At 40.0% G+C, this 24,890-nt stretch overlaps 1 protein-coding gene across 1 annotated transcript; it reads left to right on the top strand.

Annotated features, from left to right (window-relative positions):
• Positions 1-640: 640 nt before the first annotated feature.
• Positions 641-24,442, top strand: LOC124149393. The gene is made up of 5 exons (XM_046520938.2): positions 641-1,094; positions 1,985-2,157; positions 14,440-14,519; positions 15,839-16,037; positions 22,452-24,442. The coding sequence occupies exons 1-5, from the start codon at positions 758-760 to the stop codon at positions 22,563-22,565; spliced, it is 903 nt and encodes a 300-aa protein (XP_046376894.2). The 5' UTR covers positions 641-757; the 3' UTR covers positions 22,566-24,442.
• Positions 24,443-24,890: the final 448 nt, after the last annotated feature.

Genomic DNA, 24,890 nt, shown 5'->3' with positions numbered 1-24,890 from the left:
GACCGCCCGTTTTGTTAAGTGGAACTGACAGCTAATGTACTGCTAATCTAAGCCTCTACTTTTACAACCACTCCGACTCTAATACATAGATGACATGTTTACCAATCCAGATTCATTTTTTTGAAAACAATATCTTTAAATCAAAGAACTTTAAGTTTAACGCTGCTTTGATTAACGCCGTGTCAGCTTATTGTAAGAAGAACGGGCGAAGTGATGCATGTCTAAGAAAATTACCAGTGTGGTGAAACCGACGATGCTGACAAATCAATATGTACCATTAAGGCGACTCTGACATAAGAACCCGCGATCATAGGATTCTTGCACGCCGACAATACACTAGGCCACTCTGACAAAAAAGTCGATGTTTCAACATTCATCACTTCGCTTGTCACGTAAGATTATGCCGTTTATTGATTGGAAATAAATGTACTGTGCGCATTTGTTGTCATGTTTCTTGGTATCCAATCTTCTTGATAACAACACAGTAGGCGTGTCTCTCCTAAGTACGTATTCCCCAGATAGGTAACTATACCTCCCATGCTTCACTGGATTGGCGTATCAAAATCCCAGCCCACGAGTCCTTCACACAAAACTGCATCCATGCACTTTAAAACATAACTTGTTTGGAGAAACTGATCATATGAATCTGGTAATATCGATCGCCTATCGTTGCCGTTTGACACGGAATCTTCTATTCAGTTTCTGTGGCCTAAGTCCGGTCAAGCGTGTGTGATCGGTGGGGCATATTTACACTAAAATGATGAAGAGGCATCCGATTAAAAGCTTCATGCAAATCTCAACGTTTATCATGTTTAAGTATTTGGTTTATGTATGCTGTCAAAACAGGGAACGCCAGTATAATGAAGCATTATTCAAGCTGGCTGATTCGAGCAACAGTTTCTCGTCTGAGGACATCCTTTATGTACGTAACACATCAGAATCTCTCCTTTGTGTCACCCATTGCCTTCAACACGCCCGATGTGTCGGGGTGAGGTTTGCCCCTAGCACCGGTCAGTGTTACATGTACGCGGCCTACCAGACACAGACAACCACGGGGACCGGAACGACTGGGGACAAATACTACATTATGGAAGGTGAGTTCCAATAACTTACCAATAACTTTATGACCCGTGAAGATTCCGGGGTAGAATAGGTCTCCAGCAACCCATGCTTGCCGTAAAAGGTGACTGCTTGTCGCAAAAGGCGACTAACGGGATCGGGTGGTCAGGCTTGCTGACTTGGTTGATGCATGTCATCGATCCCAATTGCGTGGTTGGATGCTCATGATATTAATCACTGGATTGTCTGGTCCAGACTCGATTATTTACAGACCGCCGTCATATAGCTGGAATATTGCTGAGTGCGGCGTTAAACAACAAACCAAACCAAAATCCAATAACTTAATAAGAACGTACAAGACAAGATACAAGAGTTATTAAAATCGACGATGTTATAGTGGTATTTATATTCGTATCTCTATCACATTAATGAATAGATGATTTTTACAAAAGTTTAAATGAACTAGCAACAACCATAACAAACCAAAGTAAAGAACACTGCTGCAAGCGAACACTGTCGATCTTACATCTTAGTATTCGACTTGTATTCGGTTGTAATTAGTATTCGATTTGAGATCTGCTTTAACGTGTTAAAGCATCTCCCAATTAATTTCATCGATGTAAAATGCAAAAGAAACAAGAAATAGAAACACGTAAAACTGACCACATTATCCTATAGTTTTGTTTATGAAAACGAAGTAACAATAGAGGTAATCTGGACCTCGGTAAATGCACGATGTATTGTCTATAATTATATACAGTATATTCCTGATCTTAAACTATTTATTATGTATTTATCTAACTAATCATTTGATAACAAAATAAGTACACGCGTAACTTATACAAATCTAATCCTAACAGGTAAATATTCCATTCGTACTATAGCCAGTTCATACTTGGAGATACCTTTTCTCTTGTTCTGCCAGGAGGATGCGGTTCACTCAATCCCTCTCAGTCCTTTGTCTATTGGAGAGAAGGTGGGCTTGCTGCAAAAGCCGTGTGCAACGGTACACAAGCTTTCCTGGGTATCAATACCACTGTTTGGTGCATTCCAACATCCCCTACATGGACACCAGCGCCTGGAAAGTGTGTTAGCAGAGTAAGTTGTTTTAATTCATCTTTCTGATACTGTGTGTGTCGTTCTTGTCATGTGCATCTGTTCAAAGTAAGGATAAGATACATGGATGAACAACTTCTTAAGTGCAGTTAGGAGCGACGTTTAAGTGTAGGTTCTAATACCCCCATTCCACTAGGCGGCGATCCACGGTGATCCAATAGCGATCCAATAGCGATCTATGTGATCCGATAGCGACTTGTTGGCGCTTGATCGCCACCCAACCACCCCAAAATGTGGCGATCGTGCACGATCAGTTCCCGCTCCATTCGCAATCCGATGTGACTAGGATGCGCTCCAATGGCGCTCTATTGGCGATCCGATGGCGATCATTGTGATCTATGGCGCTCTTCTCTGATCCGATAGCGATCAAGTGCGATCTATGAAGATCCGTTAGAGCTCAAGTAGCGCTCTAGGCGATCCGATTGTGACCTGATCGCCGCAAAGGGGCCCGATCCTATAAAAACCTGTGGCGTTCAGCCGTGCTCTTCAGTGAAACCATAGAGATGCTGCCATATTACAAGTGATTTACAATCTCGTGAACCATGCCATCGTGAACCAGCAGATTGCTATTCTGGCCCAGCAGCCTCGAAGAAGAAGGAGAAGGAAGGCTTTTTGGGTGAGACCCTGAAGCGCCATTGGAGCGCCACAGAGCGCCACAGGGTGGTGCTCCAAATCGTGAACCAAACAGTGAAGCACAATCAGAGCGCCATCGGAGCGCAATCGGAGCGCCAATGCATCTCCGAGGAGCGCCATCAGATCGCCATGGAGCGCCGAAGATCGGTAGGCCAGCTTTTGTGGCGATCGGCGGCGCTCTATGGTGATCCGATAGCGCTCCGATTGCGACCTTGGCGATCAAGTAGCGCTCCGATGGCGATCTAGGCAATCAATTAGCGATCTGATGGCGCTCTGGGCGGAGCGCCACGGATCTAGGTGCAGGGGAGTCAACCGGCGGCGACCTTGGCGATTATGGAGATCGGTTAGCGATCTGTTAGCGATCCGTTAGCGCTTTTGGCGATCTTGGCGCTCTATATGGCGTGGATCGCCGCCTAGTGGAATGGGGGTATAACACCCTTATCAAGCAAGTGGACCTTCACCGAAACGTAGCTCCTAATTGTAGGAAAGAAGTTGTTCATCCATGTATCTTATCCTTACTTTGTACTCCGGATCCAAGTATTAAATGCCTCTCAAAGAGTGAGTGAGTGAAAGGGTTGGGTTTCACGCCGCTTTTAACAGTATTCCAGTTATATCGCGGCGTGTCAGCTTAATGTGGGAGGAAAGCCCGAAGTGATGCAGGTCCCAGACGTTTACCACTTCAGGGAAACCCACGAGCACGGGTATGGTGCTGACAAACCTAGAAACATAATTGGGGCGAACCGGGATTCGAACCCACAATCATAAGTTTCTGGCGTGCCCAAGGGACGCAACTCTGCACAGCGAATCGCGGCGCCTTAGACGACTGAGCCACCCGTGCCCCCTTATGTGATTGAAGAATTTCTTGTTTGAGATATGAATAGTTGAGAAACGTATGCTAAAGTACTCATGGAAATGGTTTTGCTAGATTTAATAATCGACACAAAGTATAACGTAGATGTAAATACGAAATAACAAAACAACTGCAAAGTACTAGTCTGGATTTGCTAGTTTTATCTCAGTGCTCAATACAAAATGTACTTTACAGGAGGTAATTTGTAGGCACTTTCAACATTCAAGTCCAAATTGGCATGGCAGAAACAGGCTATAGGCATTATGCAAATTAGCCTGGAAAAAAAAGTCAAAACTACAAAAAAAATAACAGCTATGTTTATGTACATAATAATGATAATAACATGTAAGTTGTTGTTTGAGAAGGGAATATGTTACTTTTACGTTCTGATATTTTGACGATGATTCACTATCCCACAATGCCACTGACAAATCACTAACCACTGACAAATCACATACACGTGGGTTTCAAGCACCTGTTTTCACCTGTCGTCAAGGTGTCATAGGTCATGGTCATTCACCTTGATCTACTAACACCTGGTTATGCTCAGTTTCACAATAGTCTGTTTTGTTCAGATTTTTACACACTTTTACGTGTAAAAAGACATGAAAACCTTTGATACGCTGTATTTGTGCCAAGGCCCAATTAGTACTAATTGAGTTGTTTGAATATTTTTATATTTTGTATATTAACTGCATTTATTTAAAATCTGAGATCGAAAAAACAGGGTTTTTTTCATTTCCGTGAGTACTTTAGTGACTCGTCTTAGATAGCCACTGGGCGGGAGATGTTGGCGCGATCTAACACCCACGTACTCAAAGCGTGTAATCAGAGCCGTCTTCAATGCGGGTCGGGGAATTACAAAGATATTTCTGGGCACGGATAGTCTGTTATCATTCATTGCTCACAGTAACAAACACTGGGTTTCCTGGTCCCCGAACTTCATCTATTACATTATTCATGAATATGTTCGTTGTTAACGCCGTCGGCAGTATTGCAAGAAAAAGAAAAACGCGTTGTTTTTTATTTCATTTTGAAAAGACCTGTCAACAAAGAACATTAATATTACTTCCAACGCATCGCAGGTTTGTATTTAAAACTAGTGTAGACAAAAATAATACAATTAGACTACACGATATAAAATTATAGCCACAGATCGCCAGCAACCAAGGTCGGGCCATGTCACGAGGACCATGGGGATTTATAATACCTCTACAAGCTGCACGTTAACCCTGCAGGAATTACGCCACCTTTTAGTCGTTGACGATTGTTTGCATGCAAAGTGGACAGTTAATACTGAAACAATTTTAATGCCCTACGATTAAAATCTTGGCAGTTAATAAAGTACTTTGGAATAATGACGCTAATGCGAGGATACAGCTAACAACAATCTTAGTTCATAATTCAGCACTACCAATTGATAAAATATTTAACTTAAACGTTACATTTATCAGATTATCTAATATAGTTTAAACACCAATTATTTAACGGGAATGAACTGTAGAAAATAAAATTCTTCAACTGATGCTTCATTGAATATGTATCTTTTGCATTTAAAAACTCAACAGTCAAGCAAGACATGATTGACCTTGATTCTCGGAGGATGCATATCGGAGGATCCTCACCTTTCAGTAAATACTAATAAGCATATTATTACCAATGGCCAATACGACATCGTCGTAGAATGACTTATTCAATGTCCCACTTCTTTATTGTATCGCGTGTGAGATCTTATTACCGTATGGAATATGCAACAGCGTCATAGATTTGCAAGCGCTGCTTTTGATGCAGTATTAGCCACCAGTATTAGCCACCAGTATTAGCCACCAGTGATGCAGCATAGCTTGGTACCCACTAAGAGACGATGTCATATTGGCCAGTGGAAACATTATGAGCTTATGCGCGGTGTCGTCCTTAAAAGGGTTACATTTCAGACATTTTCTCCGACATGGGGTGCAGGTTGAGGTTTTAACACCAAAATCGGTTCCGTGTTTTGCAATATGTTAAATGTTGACCTTGCTTTGACCATGCTCTTACCGCATATTTGCTTCTGTAAACTTCCTTTCCTCTGAACATGCTGAAATAGCCAGAGCGAGGAAGCTAAACTTTAGTTTGTATGTATTTTCCTCTCGTGACATCACATTTTGTTCAAATCATTTGAATTTAGTGTTTGTTTTCAGTCTTCAGTAACTATGCAGAAAAATTTTTGAATACCAAAACCTTTTTTTACCAAAAACTGTTGACTACATATCTAGGAGAGCTACACAAGGTACGATTTAACACTTAGTTGTTCTGGATCAACTTCCCCTCCATCACACTTAGTTCCATCAGTTGATACAGCTTACAGATTTATGGTAATTGTAAACGGCAAGGTTTGCTTCCTGAGCATAATGTTACAGTTAAACGTATACACTGCTACTGTGTATAATAACGGACATTTTCAGATATCATATATAATACCTGATTCAGTCGGGTATTATACATTATGCAAAAAAATCAGGTATTACACAAAAACACAATGTTCAACACATCGTGTTTTTGTCACTGTATTTAGTCTTTATTTTCGGTTTAATACATGACATAGAAAAATGAAGAGCCGACGTAGGAACGTTAGATGCCTTGGTGAATAATGTATTATATATACAATTTTAACAGATGATGTCATTCTCATTATCCAGGTAATGGGCATGACACTATATTTGCTTCCGTCCTAGACTTCTACAGATACATTTATTAAATCTATATGTTTGCCTAAATTTGAATTGCGTTATGCAGATGTTTTTATGCAATTTGTTTTGCGATAGCAGATGTTCATTCTTAGAATGAAATAATGGAAATAATTACAGTAGTAGTAGTAGTAGTAGTAGTAGTAGTAGTAGTAGTAAATTGTTTATTGAAGTGTCACACGCACAACATGTACAATATGAAAATCATACACATAAGACAAAAAGTGTATGAAGTGCGTCCAGCCATTGGCTTATGAGATACATTTTACAATAAAACAAGGTATATAAAATATAACTCCAGTGAGAGGTGGGAAAGAAAGGGAAGATAACGAAAAACATGACAACTGTCGTCTCTTAAACATTTTAACAAGCGTTGAGGGAAGCATTGGTTTTTTTTGTAAAACGTTTGAATTCATAAAGTAAATAAATTTCCCCTCTTCGCATAAACCATTAAAATCGGGATTGTTTTCTTCAGCTTCGCAAAATAAATTATACCGTAAATCTTCATAAAAACTGCATTGTAGTAAAAAGGAACTGTCATCTTCAACAAAACCACAATCACAATATTTACACGACCCTTCCGACAGTGGTATAGATGGCTTGGAATATGTACCTATTTTAACAAGGTGAAATTCCGCATCTAAACGTGGCTAAAATACGGCGATGGTCTCTATAGATAACATTATTAACATAGAAATCAACAGATGTTCACTTATATTTTCTGAGAGTACGTAACTTATTGTACGTAACGAAGTGTGTCAATTAAACAGCATCGCCCTGAAGTAAAACGTATTTAATATTACCAAGACAGCGCTTAACGCCCAATCTAATTTCCAGCGAGTAATTTCCAGTTTCATTATAGTCCCAAGAGATAGAAAAGTATCCAGACCATCGATGAATAATGTTAGGCAGGCGATCTTGCTGCATCTAAGGAGATTTAAGTCTGTGAAGCAAGATCGCCTGCACAGACTTAAATCTCCTTAGATATCTGAAACATGATATTTCCCGTGAAACCGAAACTGAACAACAGCCTATTACCTCTACTTGCAGCAACAGGTGCATATGTACTTAAACTAAGAAACATTCGGGCAGCCATATTCTGCACAACTTCAACTTCTTTAAAGTTATGTGAGCCCCCTGTAGAGGGCAAAACACAGGTGTGCTTTATTTTGAACACGTTTTTTTTCGTACACTGTACGGACACGCATCTCCATTCATAGGACTTCTGACTTGACAAAACGCCGTAGCGTATGACTGAATATGAAACACTACTTGCCATGGCTCAAGCTGTAGCATAAAATTAACAGTAATTTAGATCCAATTGAAGAGTTGTACATACTTGATGAATATCTTGGTTGCTCATTTACAAGTATTTCAAATTTACTCAGAATATCACGAAAACATGACATGACATGAGAGACGGATATTTTATCAAAGTTAACACAGTTAATAACCATAAATAAGAATCTAGATCAGTGAAAATATCAATTATAACACTACTCACAAATGTTATTGGCCCTTTGCATCCCCACAAGTCTCGATCACCCCAGTGAACATCACCTTCAATGCTCTAGTCGACTTGAGGCGCCCGGAGCAGTTAAACGACAGGGACCAAAAAAAATCCGGATCAGTACCTTGATCAAACAACTTCTTAGCAAGTGTCTTATGACGCTCTTTGAAATCTTGGTAGAAAGAACCTGCTCGATTGTTTCTCAAAAGTTTGAAATGTAAACACTAAATGCTGGAGCTGCTGGATTATTGCTCGACATGAAGGGAAAGTTGACAATGGGAAAGTTGAAATCAATGCTCGGGTCATGTGTCTTGTGTGTGTGTGTGTGTGTGTGTGGTGGTGGGGGGGGGGGGGGGGGGGGGGGGGGGGGGGGTGTCACTCTGAATCTGAAACAGTTGAGGCAGTCTCACTGGTCTCCTTCATATCCAGTTCAATGAGTAAGTCCAGCATTTCACATATTGTTTTCTCAGAAAACTTCAGATGGCATTTGCTTTCATTTTTGACAAATCTAACAAAAAGAACTTTTGCCATGTTGGATAATGTTGTGCAAAGTTGAGAAATCATATGTTTTGACAGCTTGGTACTTGGATCTGTTCTTAGATTGCAAAAGTCATGCAAATCCTTGGTATTAATTACACTCTGTAAAAGTCCTTCCTTGATTGTATTAAGGAATATGGTTAGTCTTTGAGACGTGGATTTGATGGTACTCTTGCTGGAGCTAGCAATATATCTCTCTTTGTACGGATTTTGATTGAGCTGTGGAATCCAGTACAAAAGAAGAATGGACATGTATTCAGGGTTTAGAGCCAAGTCAAAAGTTGATAGTACTGATGCATGTTTTTTGCAGATTTCTTCTTTACTGGCCTTATATATGGCATTAGTTTGTGTGTCATTTATACACCAAACATCATTTGATCAAACAATTAATGTAGGGATGCTTACATATAATGGTTATGTTATTTGAGGCCTTGTCAGTGGGAACAACTACAAACTTTAGACAGACTTTGGACAGAATAGTTTTATTCCAAATCCTCTCTTTAAGTTTGTGCATCCTACCAATGACAACATCACGTATTGACATTCAACAAGTTCCTTTTCTCTTTTGGCCCATGTTTTTGCATATGCTACGACAGCATCCATAATGATTTTAAAGTTGAGATCCCAATTGGTAGGAGGTTGTTGGTGGTTCCTGAAATTTGAAATATTGTGGGACATTTTGGGAAACTGATTTTTGTCTGAGAAGGTTACTATAATTCAAGGCATTAATTCCCTTGTTTGCAAATTTCAAATTCAAGAACATGCGGCCTTTGTCTGATTTAGTGCAGTCTGTTTCTGGTTTGGCCAAACGTTTCAGAGCAATATCAAGAACTATACTCTCCAGGCGATACTATGGGATCTTCCTGTTTGTAGACCCACCCATCAGCAACATTTGCAGGAGTTGTTAATTTCTTTCACTGACGCAGAGTATAGTCTTGTTCTTACTTTGTTCAGTCCAAATGGTTCTAAAGGAGAGGCACCAAATGAATGGTATCATTTGGCCATCGTCCTTTCTTGTGACCAGGGCTGCGTCGACGTCTCTGGGATGCCGGAAACAGACTCAATACGTGCCAACGTCTTTTATTTTGTCATTCACACGTACTGCACACGTCACACCTTTTTGAAGGACTTGAACAGCTTTCAACATCTCTCCTTGTACATCAACAGACATACGTTTATACCAAAGGCAATTGCGGTATACAGTGTCAAATGCTTTCTTAAGTCTACTAAACACACATCAGTTAATAGTCCCGCAGGTATTCTATTATTTACCATATTATTTAACGTAGACAAATGATCGATACAGATTCTGTCAGAATGGAAACCATTTTGTCAGTGTCAATACCACTGTCTTGTGAGCAGCCGCACCTTGTTGATTCCATAAAAATAACGTTTTTAACGATTTTATGTCATTCACTAAACCCACACGATCCATTTTCTTCCGTAAAGTGCTTCCGTTGTGACTGTTATGTTAGTTTAAAACTTCTGATTGTTGTTCTAGCTGCAGTAAATATTTAGATTTTTTGAGTTAGCTTTGCTCTCACTTAAATACACAGATTTCAGTGCACATTTTTTCTACGTGCTTCCTTTGACAGTAACAATGCTAATAATGCTAGCTTCACATACATGTGAGGTGAAATGGGTTTTAAGATTATTGCACTTCTATAGCGTACATGAACATGTGTACGTGGCTGCTTTTACTAATCGGAACTAATGCCAATTTTATAGTGCTAGACCACGCGTACGGAGATATCGTGCCACACTTAACATGAAGACCCAGCTTTAACATGAAGACCCTACTCAGACACATTGTACTGACTCCGAGACGACCAGTCCTGGTTTTAGCTGCCGAACGCCAGGCAGGTATCAACAAGTACCATATTGTAGCATCTTTTGGTATGACGCGGCCGGGGATCGAACCAACGACCTTCCGCTCTCCGAGCAGACACTCTATCCACTGGACCACGGAAGCGATCCTTTGATGTACATGCAATTCTATGTATCTTAATATATGAATTGTTCCTTCCTGTATGATGCCAAGATACGCCTTTCCTAACCACAGATTATCGAGACATTCTGCTTTAAACATTCTGTTTGCCATTCCACAGATCTGTGGTGTCGAAACGGGTCGATAAACAGCCTATCAAAATTCCTCTTCAATCACATTATTAACGAAACCATGCATATTAAATGGCAACATCGAAAAAGAAAACAATAATTAGCAAGCAATAATTTTCGTACGTTGGGTTTCAATTCAGTATTCTTTTAATAATGAGGGAATGCCTCGTTTCTTTGTGACAGAGAGTAATGATTTTCATTTTTTACATGTTTGTTGTTGCTTCTGTTGTATTGAATGCATGTGGTTTATTTGGTGTTTTATAGAATAACTATACCACATGACTGAACATATGTCATTGTGTATGCTTAGCAATGCCAATAATACATATCTCTCAAGCTGTGAAATGCAAATTGATTCCGTGACAGATTCTGTGATCAATGCAACTGGCACTAATTGAGGTTCGCTAATCTGTGGGAACGACATTGCTGTGTAGCAACAAGAATTGTAATCCATAATAATTCTCCTTACCAAGAATGTTTTGATTCTCTGCTATCAAAATTGAACATTGGCAGATCCTTATTGACGTTATATGTAAATATTGATGCTTAGGTCTCCGCATTATCAAGTAAAAGCTTTCCACAAACTTTCTGTAACTTACGAAAATAGAAGCAGAAATCAGACTATACACAGCAAATGATGCATGATAAAATGATAGGTCATTTTTTTATTTATAGGTTCCACATACTAGTAGGATGAGTTGCTGCTGGTTATAATCATAATGCCGATCAGATATTTTGTCTTTGGTTGAAATCATTATTTACGTTGCTGTCTCCTGCTGACCAAGATTAAAAGTATCACTAAGAGTAAAATCTTCCAAAAGTGGCCAAACCAATATAAGAAATTAAACTGTAAACTAAAACATGTAAACACTAAATGGGTGTATTTCAGTGAGAGCACCCGGGGGCACATGGCCCAGTCGTCTAAGGCGCCGCGATTCGCTGTGCAGAGTTGCGTCTCTTGGACACGCCAGAAACCTGTGATTGTTGGTTCGAATCCTGGTTCGCCCCGATTATGTTTCTAGGTTTGTCAGCACCATACCCGTGCTCGTGGGGATGCAGAACGTTGGACAAAACACGGACGGCCATCACCGCTGCCAAGCTTAAATCTGAACTGACTAACCGCGAGTCGTGTAACCCGAACCTCGGATGTTGTTTTGACCATCCCAGGCGTGTAGTGGCAGCAAAATTGGACTTACAGCAGGACATTGAGGTCGGACATTTCAACACGCCCTCGACATGTTGGTTTTCTTACACTTTTGCGTTCTCACTTTGTCACAAATACAACCGCACGCGCAAATACACATGCATTATTTACATAATTAGATAACATTTTGTTGCAACGTGTTAAGCTTAAGGCGACGTTTGACGTATTATATTTCATAAAAAATGTAATGATTAGTACTATATCAACTCTTAAGGCAAGAATTCATTTGATCAAATATATCTATTCTCTGAGAGTTATTTGCAGAAGCGCCAAATGAATTAGTTTATTCAACCTCACTGCACATATCCATTACATAAAATGAATAATAGATTGTGGTGATACATGCACCATATCATACAAAGGTAACTACATTATCATTATCCAAGTACTAACAAGTGAGTCAATAACTTTATTATACCAGAGCTCGTTGTCTGAGGATTAATGCGTTCATGATTAATATTTGATGTCCTGTAAGAATTCTAAGTTCTCCTTGAAAGGCCTACCCTGAATACTGAACGTCAACAGGTTTACGGTGACCCATAAAGATTTCATATTGGCTAAGCCTTGTCGTCATTTACCAAGAAAGTGGTTTTACATTTACGTTGTTATTGAGAACCTGTACAGTTCCCGTAGAGAGATATTGCTACAGTAAATTACTGAAATGTCGATCAACATTGTGTATTTTCAGATTTGAGGGTGTCTGATGCTCTCAATTCGTAAATCTAAAAACACGTAACATTTATCGACATTTCAGTAATGTTGTGCAGTAATGTTAAGCAGCAATCGCACAGACGTCATGACACAACTGCTGTAGTCTTATGTTACCATGACAACAGAAGCGATCAGGTTAGCCATTAGGATGTCGAGAGAAAAAAACATTTAAATCGAACGTTTTCAGATAAATATTGTTATCATTTCATCTGAATATGACCGCCTCCGTGGTCTAGTGGTAGAGCGTCCGCCCGGTGAGCGGAAGGTCCAGGGTTCGATCCCGGGCCGCGTCATACAAAAAGACGTTAAAAGATTGTACTTGTTGTTACCCTGTCTGGCGCTCGGCATTAAGGGGCTAAAACAAGGACTGGTCGGCTCGGAGTCAGTATACTGTGTCTGAGTGGGGTATTCATGTTAAACTGCGGCATGGTATCTCAGTGAGCTAGCACTATAAATCGGCATCAGTCCGGACTAGTACAAGCAGCCACACACACACATACACGTGCATGCACGTCGCTATATAAGTGCAATAATCTTGGACGCGACGTTAAACCCAATTTCACCTCACCTCACCTCATCTGAATATGAAAAACAGACAATAACTCCGCGTGCGCTCTTAACTTGAAATTTCGTACAAGAGTAAAATAACAAGAGGACAAAGTCATCGATATTCTCTGCAATGGTAAATACTTGTGAATGTGGCAACTAGTTATATTTATTGCATACTTATCCCCATTTTCAGCCTGAGTCAAAGTTGTTGCCATGGAAACTCGAAAAATACGTTTTTAAAAGTCACCAACACTATAATTAGCTGTGTGCCAAGTTTGGAAATAGTTTTAATACCCCACGCAGTTGCCAATACATTCAATGTTTCACACTCTGTGATGAGCAGACTATGGAACATGTACAAACAAACCCAAAATGTTGACAAATCGTCATATTATCAACAGATGTCAATCGTGTACACAAGGTTGAAAATGGGGTAATCGCAGCTGATTAGGTGTCATATTTTATTCACTTTGAACTTCCCTGATAGGTGTGGTCGCTTCTTACGACAAGCATAGTCGACTTTTACGGCAAGCATGGGTTGCTGAAGACCTATTCTACCCCGAATCTTCACGGGCCTCATAGGCAGTTATGCCTCGTCGAGTGAATGAACGTTTGACAAATCGTGACGTCTTTACGCACTACTCATCCCAAAACGTGAACTTTAAAATTTCCCATCTATCGTCCTTCAAGATCGTTGGCGGCTATAACATCTACTGTCATACTTCACTACCGGCTACTACTGCGTTCCCAATTCGTTCGTTATTATCGTGCAGCTATTGCTAGAAACTATTATCGCTTAAATTTTGGAAATTTTGGAGCTTAAATTAAATTGCCTTGTTTTGATTTTGCCAATCCGAAATTCCGATTCATATACTTAAAGAAAACGATTAGCAAGGAGGGGAGTACAATTGGGGCCCAATTGGATTCCCACCTCTCGTTTAAATGTATTGTACGCAGATATCACATATATGTTATCAATGAGGACATTCTTCAGGAGAAATCAAAACTCATGGCCCCATTAAGGTCAACATTCATATACAATCTTTGATACTTACCTCACTGTCCTTTGTTGATGGCATTTTGTAAATACATAATTTCACACGTCACCCAAACAATTATGCAGAACGAAAGGGTTTCCCTTTCGAATTACTTGGAGGCTTGGTAAAGTCGCCAAAGGAATGTCATGATACGATGATTGTTAGCTCGAATCTCTGATTGTGATTCTTGGTTTGTCAGCACCATACCCATGCTCGTCATTTTCAACAAAGTAAGCTACATTTGGGTCACTTTGGGCTTTTCTTCCAACAATAACATATCTACTCTCAAAATGGTGTTGAGCGAAAATCGCTTATTCATTGTAATCATCAGTCTATAAATATATGTTTTTATTAATATAACTAACATGCCTTATTTATTTTTTTTCCAGACTCCTCTTAGCGTCCGTGGAAAATATATACATGCTTTGGATTCTGGATTGTCTTTTGTTGGAACGCCAACAGGAAACATGTATGTGTATATGCTAGTTTTGGGGATTGTAGCGTCTCATGTACAATCAACATCAGTAACTGTAGATGTGTAAGATAAGCGATTGTCATCACATTAAATGTGCGATCTGCACCAAGCACCCTACATTTTCGCCTTTCAATGATACTTAAGAATTGACTTTTACTTTGTGTGGGTTCACTGGACTATGGGCCTTCAAAGATCTATAGTAAAATAAAAAAGTTCCTCAAAACGAGAGGTGACATGAGAGTATGTATGCTAAATATGCTCTACAGTAACAACTTTTGTAGTTTCGTTTGTAGAACAAATGTATTCAAATAATATCCCCAGGAATTTGGAAGTAGTCTGTCAGTGTTTAGTTCATTTCAAGATTACATTCTCGTAGTGACTGTCAAAATGTGTCGTCCATCGCTTTTGAACTTCAGTTTCGCGGGCATATGACCGACCTCTCGTCCAATAGAAAAGTCGTATATCGTGTAAACTTCAAATTAAAAAAGCAGCAGAAATTGTGGAATCCAGTCCGTGCAGATTTGCAAATGACACATCAAGTGCCTTAACTCTGGAATGTATTCCCCGAAGCTCCTCAGAGCCTCGCCTCATTCAATGCTCTTAATGAGAGCCGACTCAGTGTCACCAAGCTGATGTCAACCTTTCGTAATGTGACACAGTTTGATACATGGAAACTGATTTTGTTTTCATCATTGCACAGCATGTTCGAGGCTATGTCTGTACTGGGCATGCCTGACATGCGTGCTAAACATGTAGAAAGGTATCAACACCAGGTTCGACGAATACTTGGTTGCATTACATCAGCAGCATCTTAATAGTGGTTGGTTTGTTGTTTAACGCCGCACTCAGCAATATTCCAGCTATATGACGGCGGTCTGTAAATAATCGAGTCTGAACCAGACAATCCAGTGATTAATATCATGAGCATCGATCCACGCAATTGGGATTGATGACATGCATCAACCAAGTCAGCGAGCCTGACCACCCGATCCCGTTAGTCGCCTTTTACGACAAGCATAGTCACCTTTTACGGCAAGCATGGGTTGCTGAAGACCTATTCTACCCCGGAATCTTCACGGGTTTCTTAATAGTGGCCATGCCCTGGAACATGCCCTGAATATGATTCATGATGAGGCAATGTCGTTTAGATTAAATATATGTGACATTTCTTTTGTCATCAATAATTTTGATTGATCCATTCATATAATTTTCACCACGATGTTGCCTTTCACGGCACATAATCGAGACTATACTCTGGCGTTGAAGTTTCTTATTTGTGTGATGTCAGTGAACTGTTTTGTTTCCCAATGAAGGTTTAGCATTTTCTTCGTCACTGCAAATGGAGACTATGCACTGAAGATTAAGGTATTAATCGACCAGCTGACTGTGGCGAGGAAGTTTCGTGTTGCTTCAACCTGGCAGGAGAGTGAGTCTGACTTGTTGTCCCCTTTCCCGTTTGAAATGGCAAAGAAGTTTACGATGGATATAGTTTCAACTGAAACAGAATTCCAGGTAAGTTTCTGGAATATTCCTGAAATCTTTATTATACACCCGACAAAATGTCGGGGGTATATAGTTATACCAAGGTTTCGTCCGTCGGTCCGTCCGTCCGAAAACTTTGTCCGCGCGATTTCTCTTAAACTATTCAGGGGATTCATCTCAAACTTAGTACATATAATCTGTGTCATATGAAGGGGTGCAGTCAAAAGAAAAAAAATGTTTTTATTAATTTTCCATTTTTTTATGAATTTTTCAAACCCTAACGTCCGTCCGAAAACTTTGTCCGCGCAATTTCTCTTAAACTATTCAGTGGATTCATCTCAAACTTAGTACATATAATCTGTGTCATATGGGGGGTGCAGTCAAAAGAAAAAAATAGTTTTTATTAATTTTCCATCTTTTTATGAATTTTTCGAACCCTAAATTACCCTATCCTAGCTTTTTAATTTGTAACTACTGACACACTTAGGCTGGTCGGGGGTATTAGTGAGCCACGCTCACTTTTGCACTTGTTTAGATTGCACTATAGGTGTATTTGTTCCCATTTGGAAATATAATGATGTACTTGTTTCCAACAAACCTGTACAAATGCATGTTTCCAATATCATATTGTCATAAGGTAATGCTACTTTTCAGTAAACAATTGGACATTTTGAGGATATTCTGTCTTGTCAGAATGACCATCTACGCACAAAGAAGTAATTCTATCGAAAGTGCGAGTGTGCAAGTTCACATTTTCACTTCAGCCTGAAGTGTGTGGTCAGCTATAGCACTGTAATAAAAAAACAGGTTACACATCATCTGACTGACTCGATGGGGCACGTATGTCTTGCCTACAACGGCATGCTAAGCTACAACTGACATACTGTTCAAACCATGACATAACTTTATTTCACTGATATGAATAGAGGCAACATAGAGGCAACATACCAGGGTCATCGAGTAACATTACAATCTGGGTACTTTTTAGACTACTAAACTATTTCTGAGGGATCTATATACTGCACATTTTCAAGGAGTATTGCTCATTTTCTATAAAGGTTACGTGTATACACTTGTTTTTCAACAGAAAATTTTCTTGGTCATTAAGCAATGAAGATAAGAATAAAGGTGACACATTTGCTCCCTGCCGTACTCCAATACAGCAAGGGAACGAACATTATTACTAAATACACATGGCTTTATGCAATTGGAAATATTCACAATCACACTGAAACATTTACCATTTATGTCGAAGATCATAAGCTTATTGCACAGTCCATGTCTAAATGCCAAATGTGAATAAAATTTAAAACGTAGCTTCTTTCCTTGTGACGGTTGAAGTTAAATATTGCCATAAAGAATGAAGATGCGATCTATTGAAGAGTAGTTTGGACATCAGATAAATATTGATTTTCTTCAATAAAAGTATTAACTCTGTTGTTTAGGGTAGAAGTAAAAACCCAAGCAGCTTGTAAGTGTAATTGGTCTGAAGTCTTCTGATGACTTTTGATTACTCTTCTTATAAATAGGCTGGATATTTCCATTTAAACATGCTTCTGGTAGGTTTCCAGTATCAAATATTATTTTAAACACTTTAATATAAACACACATAATGTTTTTGATAGGGGTGTTTCAAATACTCAATCATGATTATATCATAAAAGCTACACGCTTTGTTACTTTTAAGTTTCTTAAAGGGCGTCAAAATTTCATATTCAGTGATTCTACTATTATTAGGGTTATCATGGCCAATATTTTCAATTTTTAATGTCTTCATTCTTCATGTTGATTCAACATCGCGTTTTGGTTTACAGCTTTTATAGAATTATCTTTAGATTTTGATCATTTCCAGAAAGATAACTCCACGAGAACCGACGTTGAACCACACTTAGTCGATCATTACTCCACCTTTGACTAGAATGGGGTATTGGCAACCTTTGTATTAATCAAGTCAGTCTCATGGCCGACCCATGACGATCCATGGTAGAATAGGTCTTCAGCAACCAATGCTTGCCGTAAAAGGCGACTATGCTTGTCGTAAGAGGCGACTAACGGGCTCGGGTGGTCAGGCTCGCTTACTTGGTTGATGCATGTCATGGATCCCAATTGCGTGGATCGATGTTCATGATGTCAATCACTGGATTGATTGGTCCAGACTCGATTATTTACAGACCGCCGTCATATAGCTGGAATATTGCTGAGTGCGGCGTAAAACAACAAACAAACAAACAAACTTTTTACTAGTATTAATTCTCGTTTAATTATAGGTTTTTTAAAGGAAATTGAATTGTTCGAAATTTTTTGATTAATAATATTGTATAAAAACTGTTTTAAATTTGGTAGATTAAATTAACAACTGCGATTGTTAGTGGCTGTATCCTCGAAGGGGTTAAAGTACAGCAAGTTATTGTCCCCCGGATAGGATACATAAGTTCCATTTCTTTCAAAGTAAATTCCCTACTGCCTCACTATCGTATGCATTTTTTTCCACGACAAGATACATTAAAATCATCCACGAAGAGTTATCCATCTACTGAATCACTTAAAACCTTTGAAAGACTATTTATTTTTATACTAAATAAAGTGACAGATAAAATACTGCCTTGTGGGACACCTTGATCCTGATGATAATGATCAGACAGGGTAGAGAACTAGCGGACCTGAAATTGTCTGTCAGTTTAACATTTGGATATAAATTGAGGTAAACGGCCTCTCAATCCCAAATCATGTAAATCTTTTAAAATCCCGTGTTTCCAGGTAGTGTCAAACGCTTTTTCTAAATCGAAATAGATAGACATTGCATGCTGGTTATTTATTATAGCATTTTTTACAAATGATTCTAGATGAACTAAATGGTCAACAGTACCTCGATTCTTTCCATAGCCACACTGAATATTTGTAATTAAATTATTTGATTCCAAGTACCATGTTAATCTATTGTTGACCATGCGTTCCATGGTTTTGCAAACGCAACTGGTCAATGAAATCGGTCTATAATTTGAGGGATCACTAAGATCTCGTCCAGGTTTCGGTATGGGTACAACTGTGGCATCACGCCAAGCAGAAGGAAACTTACCTGATGTCCATATATCATCAAAAATTAACAAAAGGGTTTCTAAACATGGTTCTGGTAAGTGCTATAGGAGTTGATAGTGTATATTATCAGACATGGTCATTGCCACAGTTAGCACATTTGATATCATTTGTACAACTGGTGCCATCATGATAGCCACCACAGCGAGAACAAACCACTGAGTAACAACATGATTTTGAACTATGACCAAAGTGTTGACAATTGAAACATCGCAGTGGATTGGGGACATACACCTCCACTCCGATGTTGTATAACCTGCTTTAATACATTGGGAAATAGATGAGTGTGCAAAGGTCAGCAGATATGTATTTGTGTTTTCAATGCCACTCTCTTTCCTGACGGTAAAGCGTTTAACAGCCGTGACAGCCTGATCCTCTAATGTCAGAAAGGCAACGAGCCCTGTCTCGAATAATGCATCTACAAGAGTTTAATGTCATGTGTGCGGACACAGCAACTTCTTCATTTGCAAGTGTATGAATCGATAAAAGAGATTGCTCCGCAAACATTCAACCAGGAGGGAACCACCACGGAGACGATTGACATTCTTAACCTCGCCAAAAATCCCAGAACCAAGTTGTGGGAGAGACATGATGACAGAAAGTAATTCAGAATTCCTGTTCCTCCCACCAACCATGGATCGACAACAAGTACAGAGTCACATAGCAATGGATATCCAAGATGTAGACACCTGGGATACAGAAGTTCTATACTCCAGCAAACATGACGCGAATAGCTATATTTGGTTCGGCCCATGACAACAATTGGAGACAAACATTATTCGGTGGTCAACATCACAAGATTGGCCCATGAGCCACCGCCTTCTGGGATAAGACTCTAGGCAAATTGTTACACATATAATTTGAGAATTTAAACATGTTATACATGGCCAAGGCTAAATAATACATTTAAAAAAATCACGTTTGTGCATACACAATTTTATGCACAGGGCTAGGCGTGACCAGCCGATTCAGAGAATCGGGCTCATTCCACCACCCGTCTAGGTGAAGTAAGGGTTGAAGTGGTGTGTTGGGCAATAGGACCAACGGTTCCTGGCTCCAGTGCCCTCAACCAACAGAATCCTGTCCTCCACCGACACAAGGTCGCAACCCACGGCAAACAGGTTGCCGCATTCAGTCGCCTTTTACGACCAGCAACGGGGTACTGAGGACACATTCTACCCCGGGTCCACCTAGCACCCACCACGAGTGAGTGAGTGATTGAGTGAGTTGGGTTTAACACGCTTTTAACAGTATTCCAGTCATATCACGGCGTCACTCACCACGAGGAGGTTGCTCTTCACGAGTGCCCTGTTGTTTGATACCACACTCGGCAATATTCCAGCTATTGGACTGCTTTCTCTAAATAAACGACTCTGCACACGACAATCAATGAACGATATTAAAGCAACAACCAACGCAGTCAGATAACGTTGAAATGCTTTTATACAAGTCACCGAGCTTAACCACAGCATTCCACATAGTCGCTTCAAACGATAAGCATAGGTTGCAGGGTCGGATGGTCAAAACTCGATTATTTACAGGTCATCATGACATAGCCAGAGTATTGCGGAGTGCAGCATCAAACAAGAAATAAACAAACAATTATCCCGTTGATTACCTATATTCATGTCAATATATACTGAACCGCACAAGAAACATCACCATGGGTAGAAACCTTATTTGTCAAAACACTGTAAACATACTTTGTCATATGAAAAAGATGAAACTGATCATCAAGGTTGAAATTAAAGTGTCAAATGTTCTTAAAGTGAAACACAACACTAGTCTGAGAAAATGGCATCACAAGTCAGTATCTCGTCTGTCCGCCATGTGTGTGTTGATACTTTGAATGGATGAGGCGGTTGATGAAGGCCATAGACACTTGAGCCCACAGTCTGCAGTTGTCGGCCTTGGTCGGACGTCACTCAGCCGTCTTTGAATCTCGTCCCACAATTGGATTTAAATCGGGACTGAGGGCATGCCGCCACTGCATGGTTCTGATGCCATTCTGCTGGAGGAAGTCTCTTGTTGCTCTCGCAGTGTTGGCACGGGCATTATCATGCTGAAACTCATGGTTGCGTCGACGTGCCAAATGAGGAATGGCGTGTGGTCTCCGAGCTCCCGTGACACCATTGCATCTCCCTGGACCAATGTTCTGGAAGACCACAGGGCCGACCCTCTATGCAAGACCAATTCCACCCCACGAGTCTCTCTCAACAACACAAGCATCCGAATAACGGTCCCAACGGCGTCGCCAGACTCTCTCTCTCTCTCTCTCTCTCTCTCTCTCTCTCTCTCTCTCTCTCTCTCTCTCTCTCTCTCTCTCTGCTGTTGAGATACAGTAACGGCTCTCGTCTGAGAAGAGGACTCTTCTACACTGCTGGTGGCGCCAATGCTGGTGCTGTGTTGCCAACTGAAGGTCCCGGCGATGACGTTGTGTCAGAATGGGTCCTCGGTGTGGCCTGTGACAGTGGAGGTGTCTGCTCGTCAATTGTCGACACACGGTGTCCGCATTATTGTGTCTCTGGTGTGTCCCCATGGTCTGTCGAGCAGTTTCCGTAGCAGTAACAAAGCGATCTTGAAGATGCTGTCGCACAATCTGACACAATCGGGGGGTGACCCTTGGTGTTCCACTACGTGGTCGGCCATTTGTAGTATTGGTGCTCTGGTACCGTTGCTGGAGCCTGTAATTCGGGACTGATAATCCTTATGTGGACTTGAAATGCATTTGCTACTTGCCAGGCGGTTTGTCGAGCTTGCAATCGTCCCCTTGGTGTCGCTGATTACTTGTCAATCTTGGCATGTGGTAGCAATTCAATAACGAATGAATGTTATCCGATCTGGGTGGATTTTTATAGGGCAAGAAATGCGGGAACGCATGTCCATTTCAATTAACACGGAACTTACGTGCATCGGGTTACCATGGCCGTTGCCGTGATGCGTTTGGGTGATCGGTTTTATTGTCATCTGCTTTGTGTTTTATCATCATATTTCATTTTTCCGGACAAGATAATGTTTAATTTTAGAAACTTTGACAAAAATTACCGAGATATTTAAATGACAACTTTTTCATGCAATGTTACTTGGGGTGACGTTTCTTTTGCGGTTCAGTATATATGGAATATGGTCGATCTTTCCCTGCATCACGTAAACATGCTGGATTTGCAGGCTGCCACTCTGAAACCACCAAGGGACCTGTTCTGTATCTTCATGTCTCCTTGTGTAATGATATTTTTGTTTCTATAGTGAGTGCGCCTTGCATCAAAAGAAGACAAAAGTGAACTTATATAAAATGTTTTATCATTTAACGTATCCACTGTCATGCATTGACTCTTCGTTTTTGCCTTTCAGTGCAAGGTAAATGGTGCAATGTTGTTTACCTTTCAACATCGTCTCCAGAGAGACAGCGTGGACATAATTAGAATATTTGCGGGAGTCAACTTAGAAAAAGTTTTGTTGATTTGAACCTTCGATAATTATTAGGCGTTATTCTATGTGCAGGAGCAGAGACTTAAGAAAGATAAAAAAAACTCGTTTGTTATGAGAGTGTTCTCGTCTTGGATCTACCTATTTGTATGGTTTATGTCATAATATCTGCCATCACACATGGATGCAGCCGGTTGTTTGTTTAGCTCATCAGCGTCATAAGCGTGTTTGCTTTAAAGTCTCCTCCAGAATCGCTTGATGGAATGAATTGATAATCACTCAATGGAGCTGATACAAAAGCCCTTTTGTTTTTAGAATTGTTCCATTCTCGGGTCCATTAATTTGCATTTTTAATGTCACAACATTTGCGAACACACATTTATGTTGTTTTTAATAGAATATTGACATAGGACGTTTACCTGAATTCTACTTTAGAACCGCGTGATGGATTGAGTTCATAATCAATAAGTATATGGCGGGCCACAAGAGGATACGACTTTGAGCAGGGCATTAGGACATACCATTTTTCCTCTAAAAGACGGGCGTCTTTTAATTTCGCCGGTGTCTATTCTGTGTAATGTTGGAACAGTGACAACTTACTAGCTTACCACATTCCATATTCTACAGTCATACAAAGGGTGCACTTGGAGGAAACGGTCATTATTAATCACAAACAAATCACAGTATTAGAGATCCGGCGTCTAATAGAGGCCCAGCTTTTAATTTTTCGACAGGGCGTATGACCCGGCGTCAATTAGAGGGCGGCATGAATTGGAAGTCCGGCGTGTACTACAAGAAATTAGGTATTTATTTTGAAAAATAACGAGACCCTAAATGCCAAACACATGTTTAGATTACTTCTTAGCGATCCCGAAAACTAAGTTCTTGCAAGAAACAAAAACAAGGTGTCTCATAATCGACAATATTGTTAGATCACCAGCAACAAGGTTAAGGTCACCATACTAGGGACCAAGGGGACTTACGGTACCTCTGCTACCTGCATGGTTCCCCATTGCCAGCAGGATGGACAAGTATGATAGCCCCAAAACATTTATATGTAGGTGTTCATGAATGTACAGAAAAGAGAAAATGTAATTTTACTTGTTTGTTCATTTGTTGTTTTACACCAGTCAGCAAAAGTCAAGCTGTATAACGACGACCAGTAAATCATCAAATCTGGACCAGACAAACCAGTGGATGAAATAATGAGCATCGTTCCACAACCTCTAAGTACAGTCTTAACCCGGGCGTGCCCCATGGGATTCATGCGTCCTAAACCTGTTAGAGTAAAGTAATGCGGAACAATCATCTATAAACTTTAAACGTCAACAGTTTAAAGTCCCCATTGTTTTCAATAGAAACTAAATGTTTTCCAGCTGGTTGTTTTGTGCCCCGAAACATAAGCAAATGCAGTAAACCTGAAGTGAATAAAGTGGAATACTATAGTTGTATTTTGTTGACTGTTTGCATTTTACAAGTGTTACAGAGAATTAAATAAAACACATCAAAACATCACCGGTCGTATGAGCATCGATCCTTGCAATTGAGACACGATGACATGCAATCAACGAAGTCATAGATCCTTTTAGTCGCCCTTTACAACAAGCAGTGGCTGCTGGAGACCTATATTCTCAATCAAAATGCCCACGGGTAGCGAGGATGGTTGCGGCAGTTTGTTTCAAGAGTATCTTCCACATGGTACACTAAGCTGTCAGCAGATTGTAAAAAAAGGAATCAATATATTTCACGAGAATCTGTATAATATTTTAACATCTGAAAATGACATGTACGAGCTCGTATATTCTCTGTGGCGGATTATTCCGCACTGGAACAAAGGCTGACTTTATTGAAGATGTAATAGTTGAACAAACAGAAAAGCATTGCCAGCCGCGTTACGACTTTATACTAGATTCTTTTAAAGAAACACGTTACTCTGTGGATAAGAACATTAATGCCTTTGGTAAATCTTTACTAGATTTGTGCTCAATTTTCAACGTACATATCATGAACGGGAGATGTAGGTCAGACTCAGGACGTGGAGATTACACATTTATTGTATCACTCGGTGCCAGTCTAGTGGACTATGTAATTGCATCATCTTTTATATTTGACTATGTAGCTGATTTCGATATTTCACCACGTGCTGATTCTCCACATCTTCCAGTTTCTGTGACTTTTCGGACGTTTCATCCTCACCCATGTAGCAACAATAGTTCTCGTAGTGATAGCGTGTCTGATTATAAGTTTGTTTGGGATGTTCAGCACTGTGAAACTTTCAGAGAAAATTTCCTTAAAGATGAGGCACAGACTGTGTTAAACATGTCACAGGAAGAAGTGTCCGTCAATATTAATAAGAGTATCGAT

Source organism: Haliotis rufescens, unplaced genomic scaffold, assembly GCF_023055435.1.
Source record: "Haliotis rufescens isolate VD_foot unplaced genomic scaffold, xgHalRufe1.0.p SCAF_2, whole genome shotgun sequence".
NCBI lineage: Eukaryota > Metazoa > Mollusca > Gastropoda > Lepetellida > Haliotidae > Haliotis > Haliotis rufescens.
Note: the sequence above shows the minus strand (reverse complement) of the source record. Positions and strands in the feature narration are given on the sequence as shown.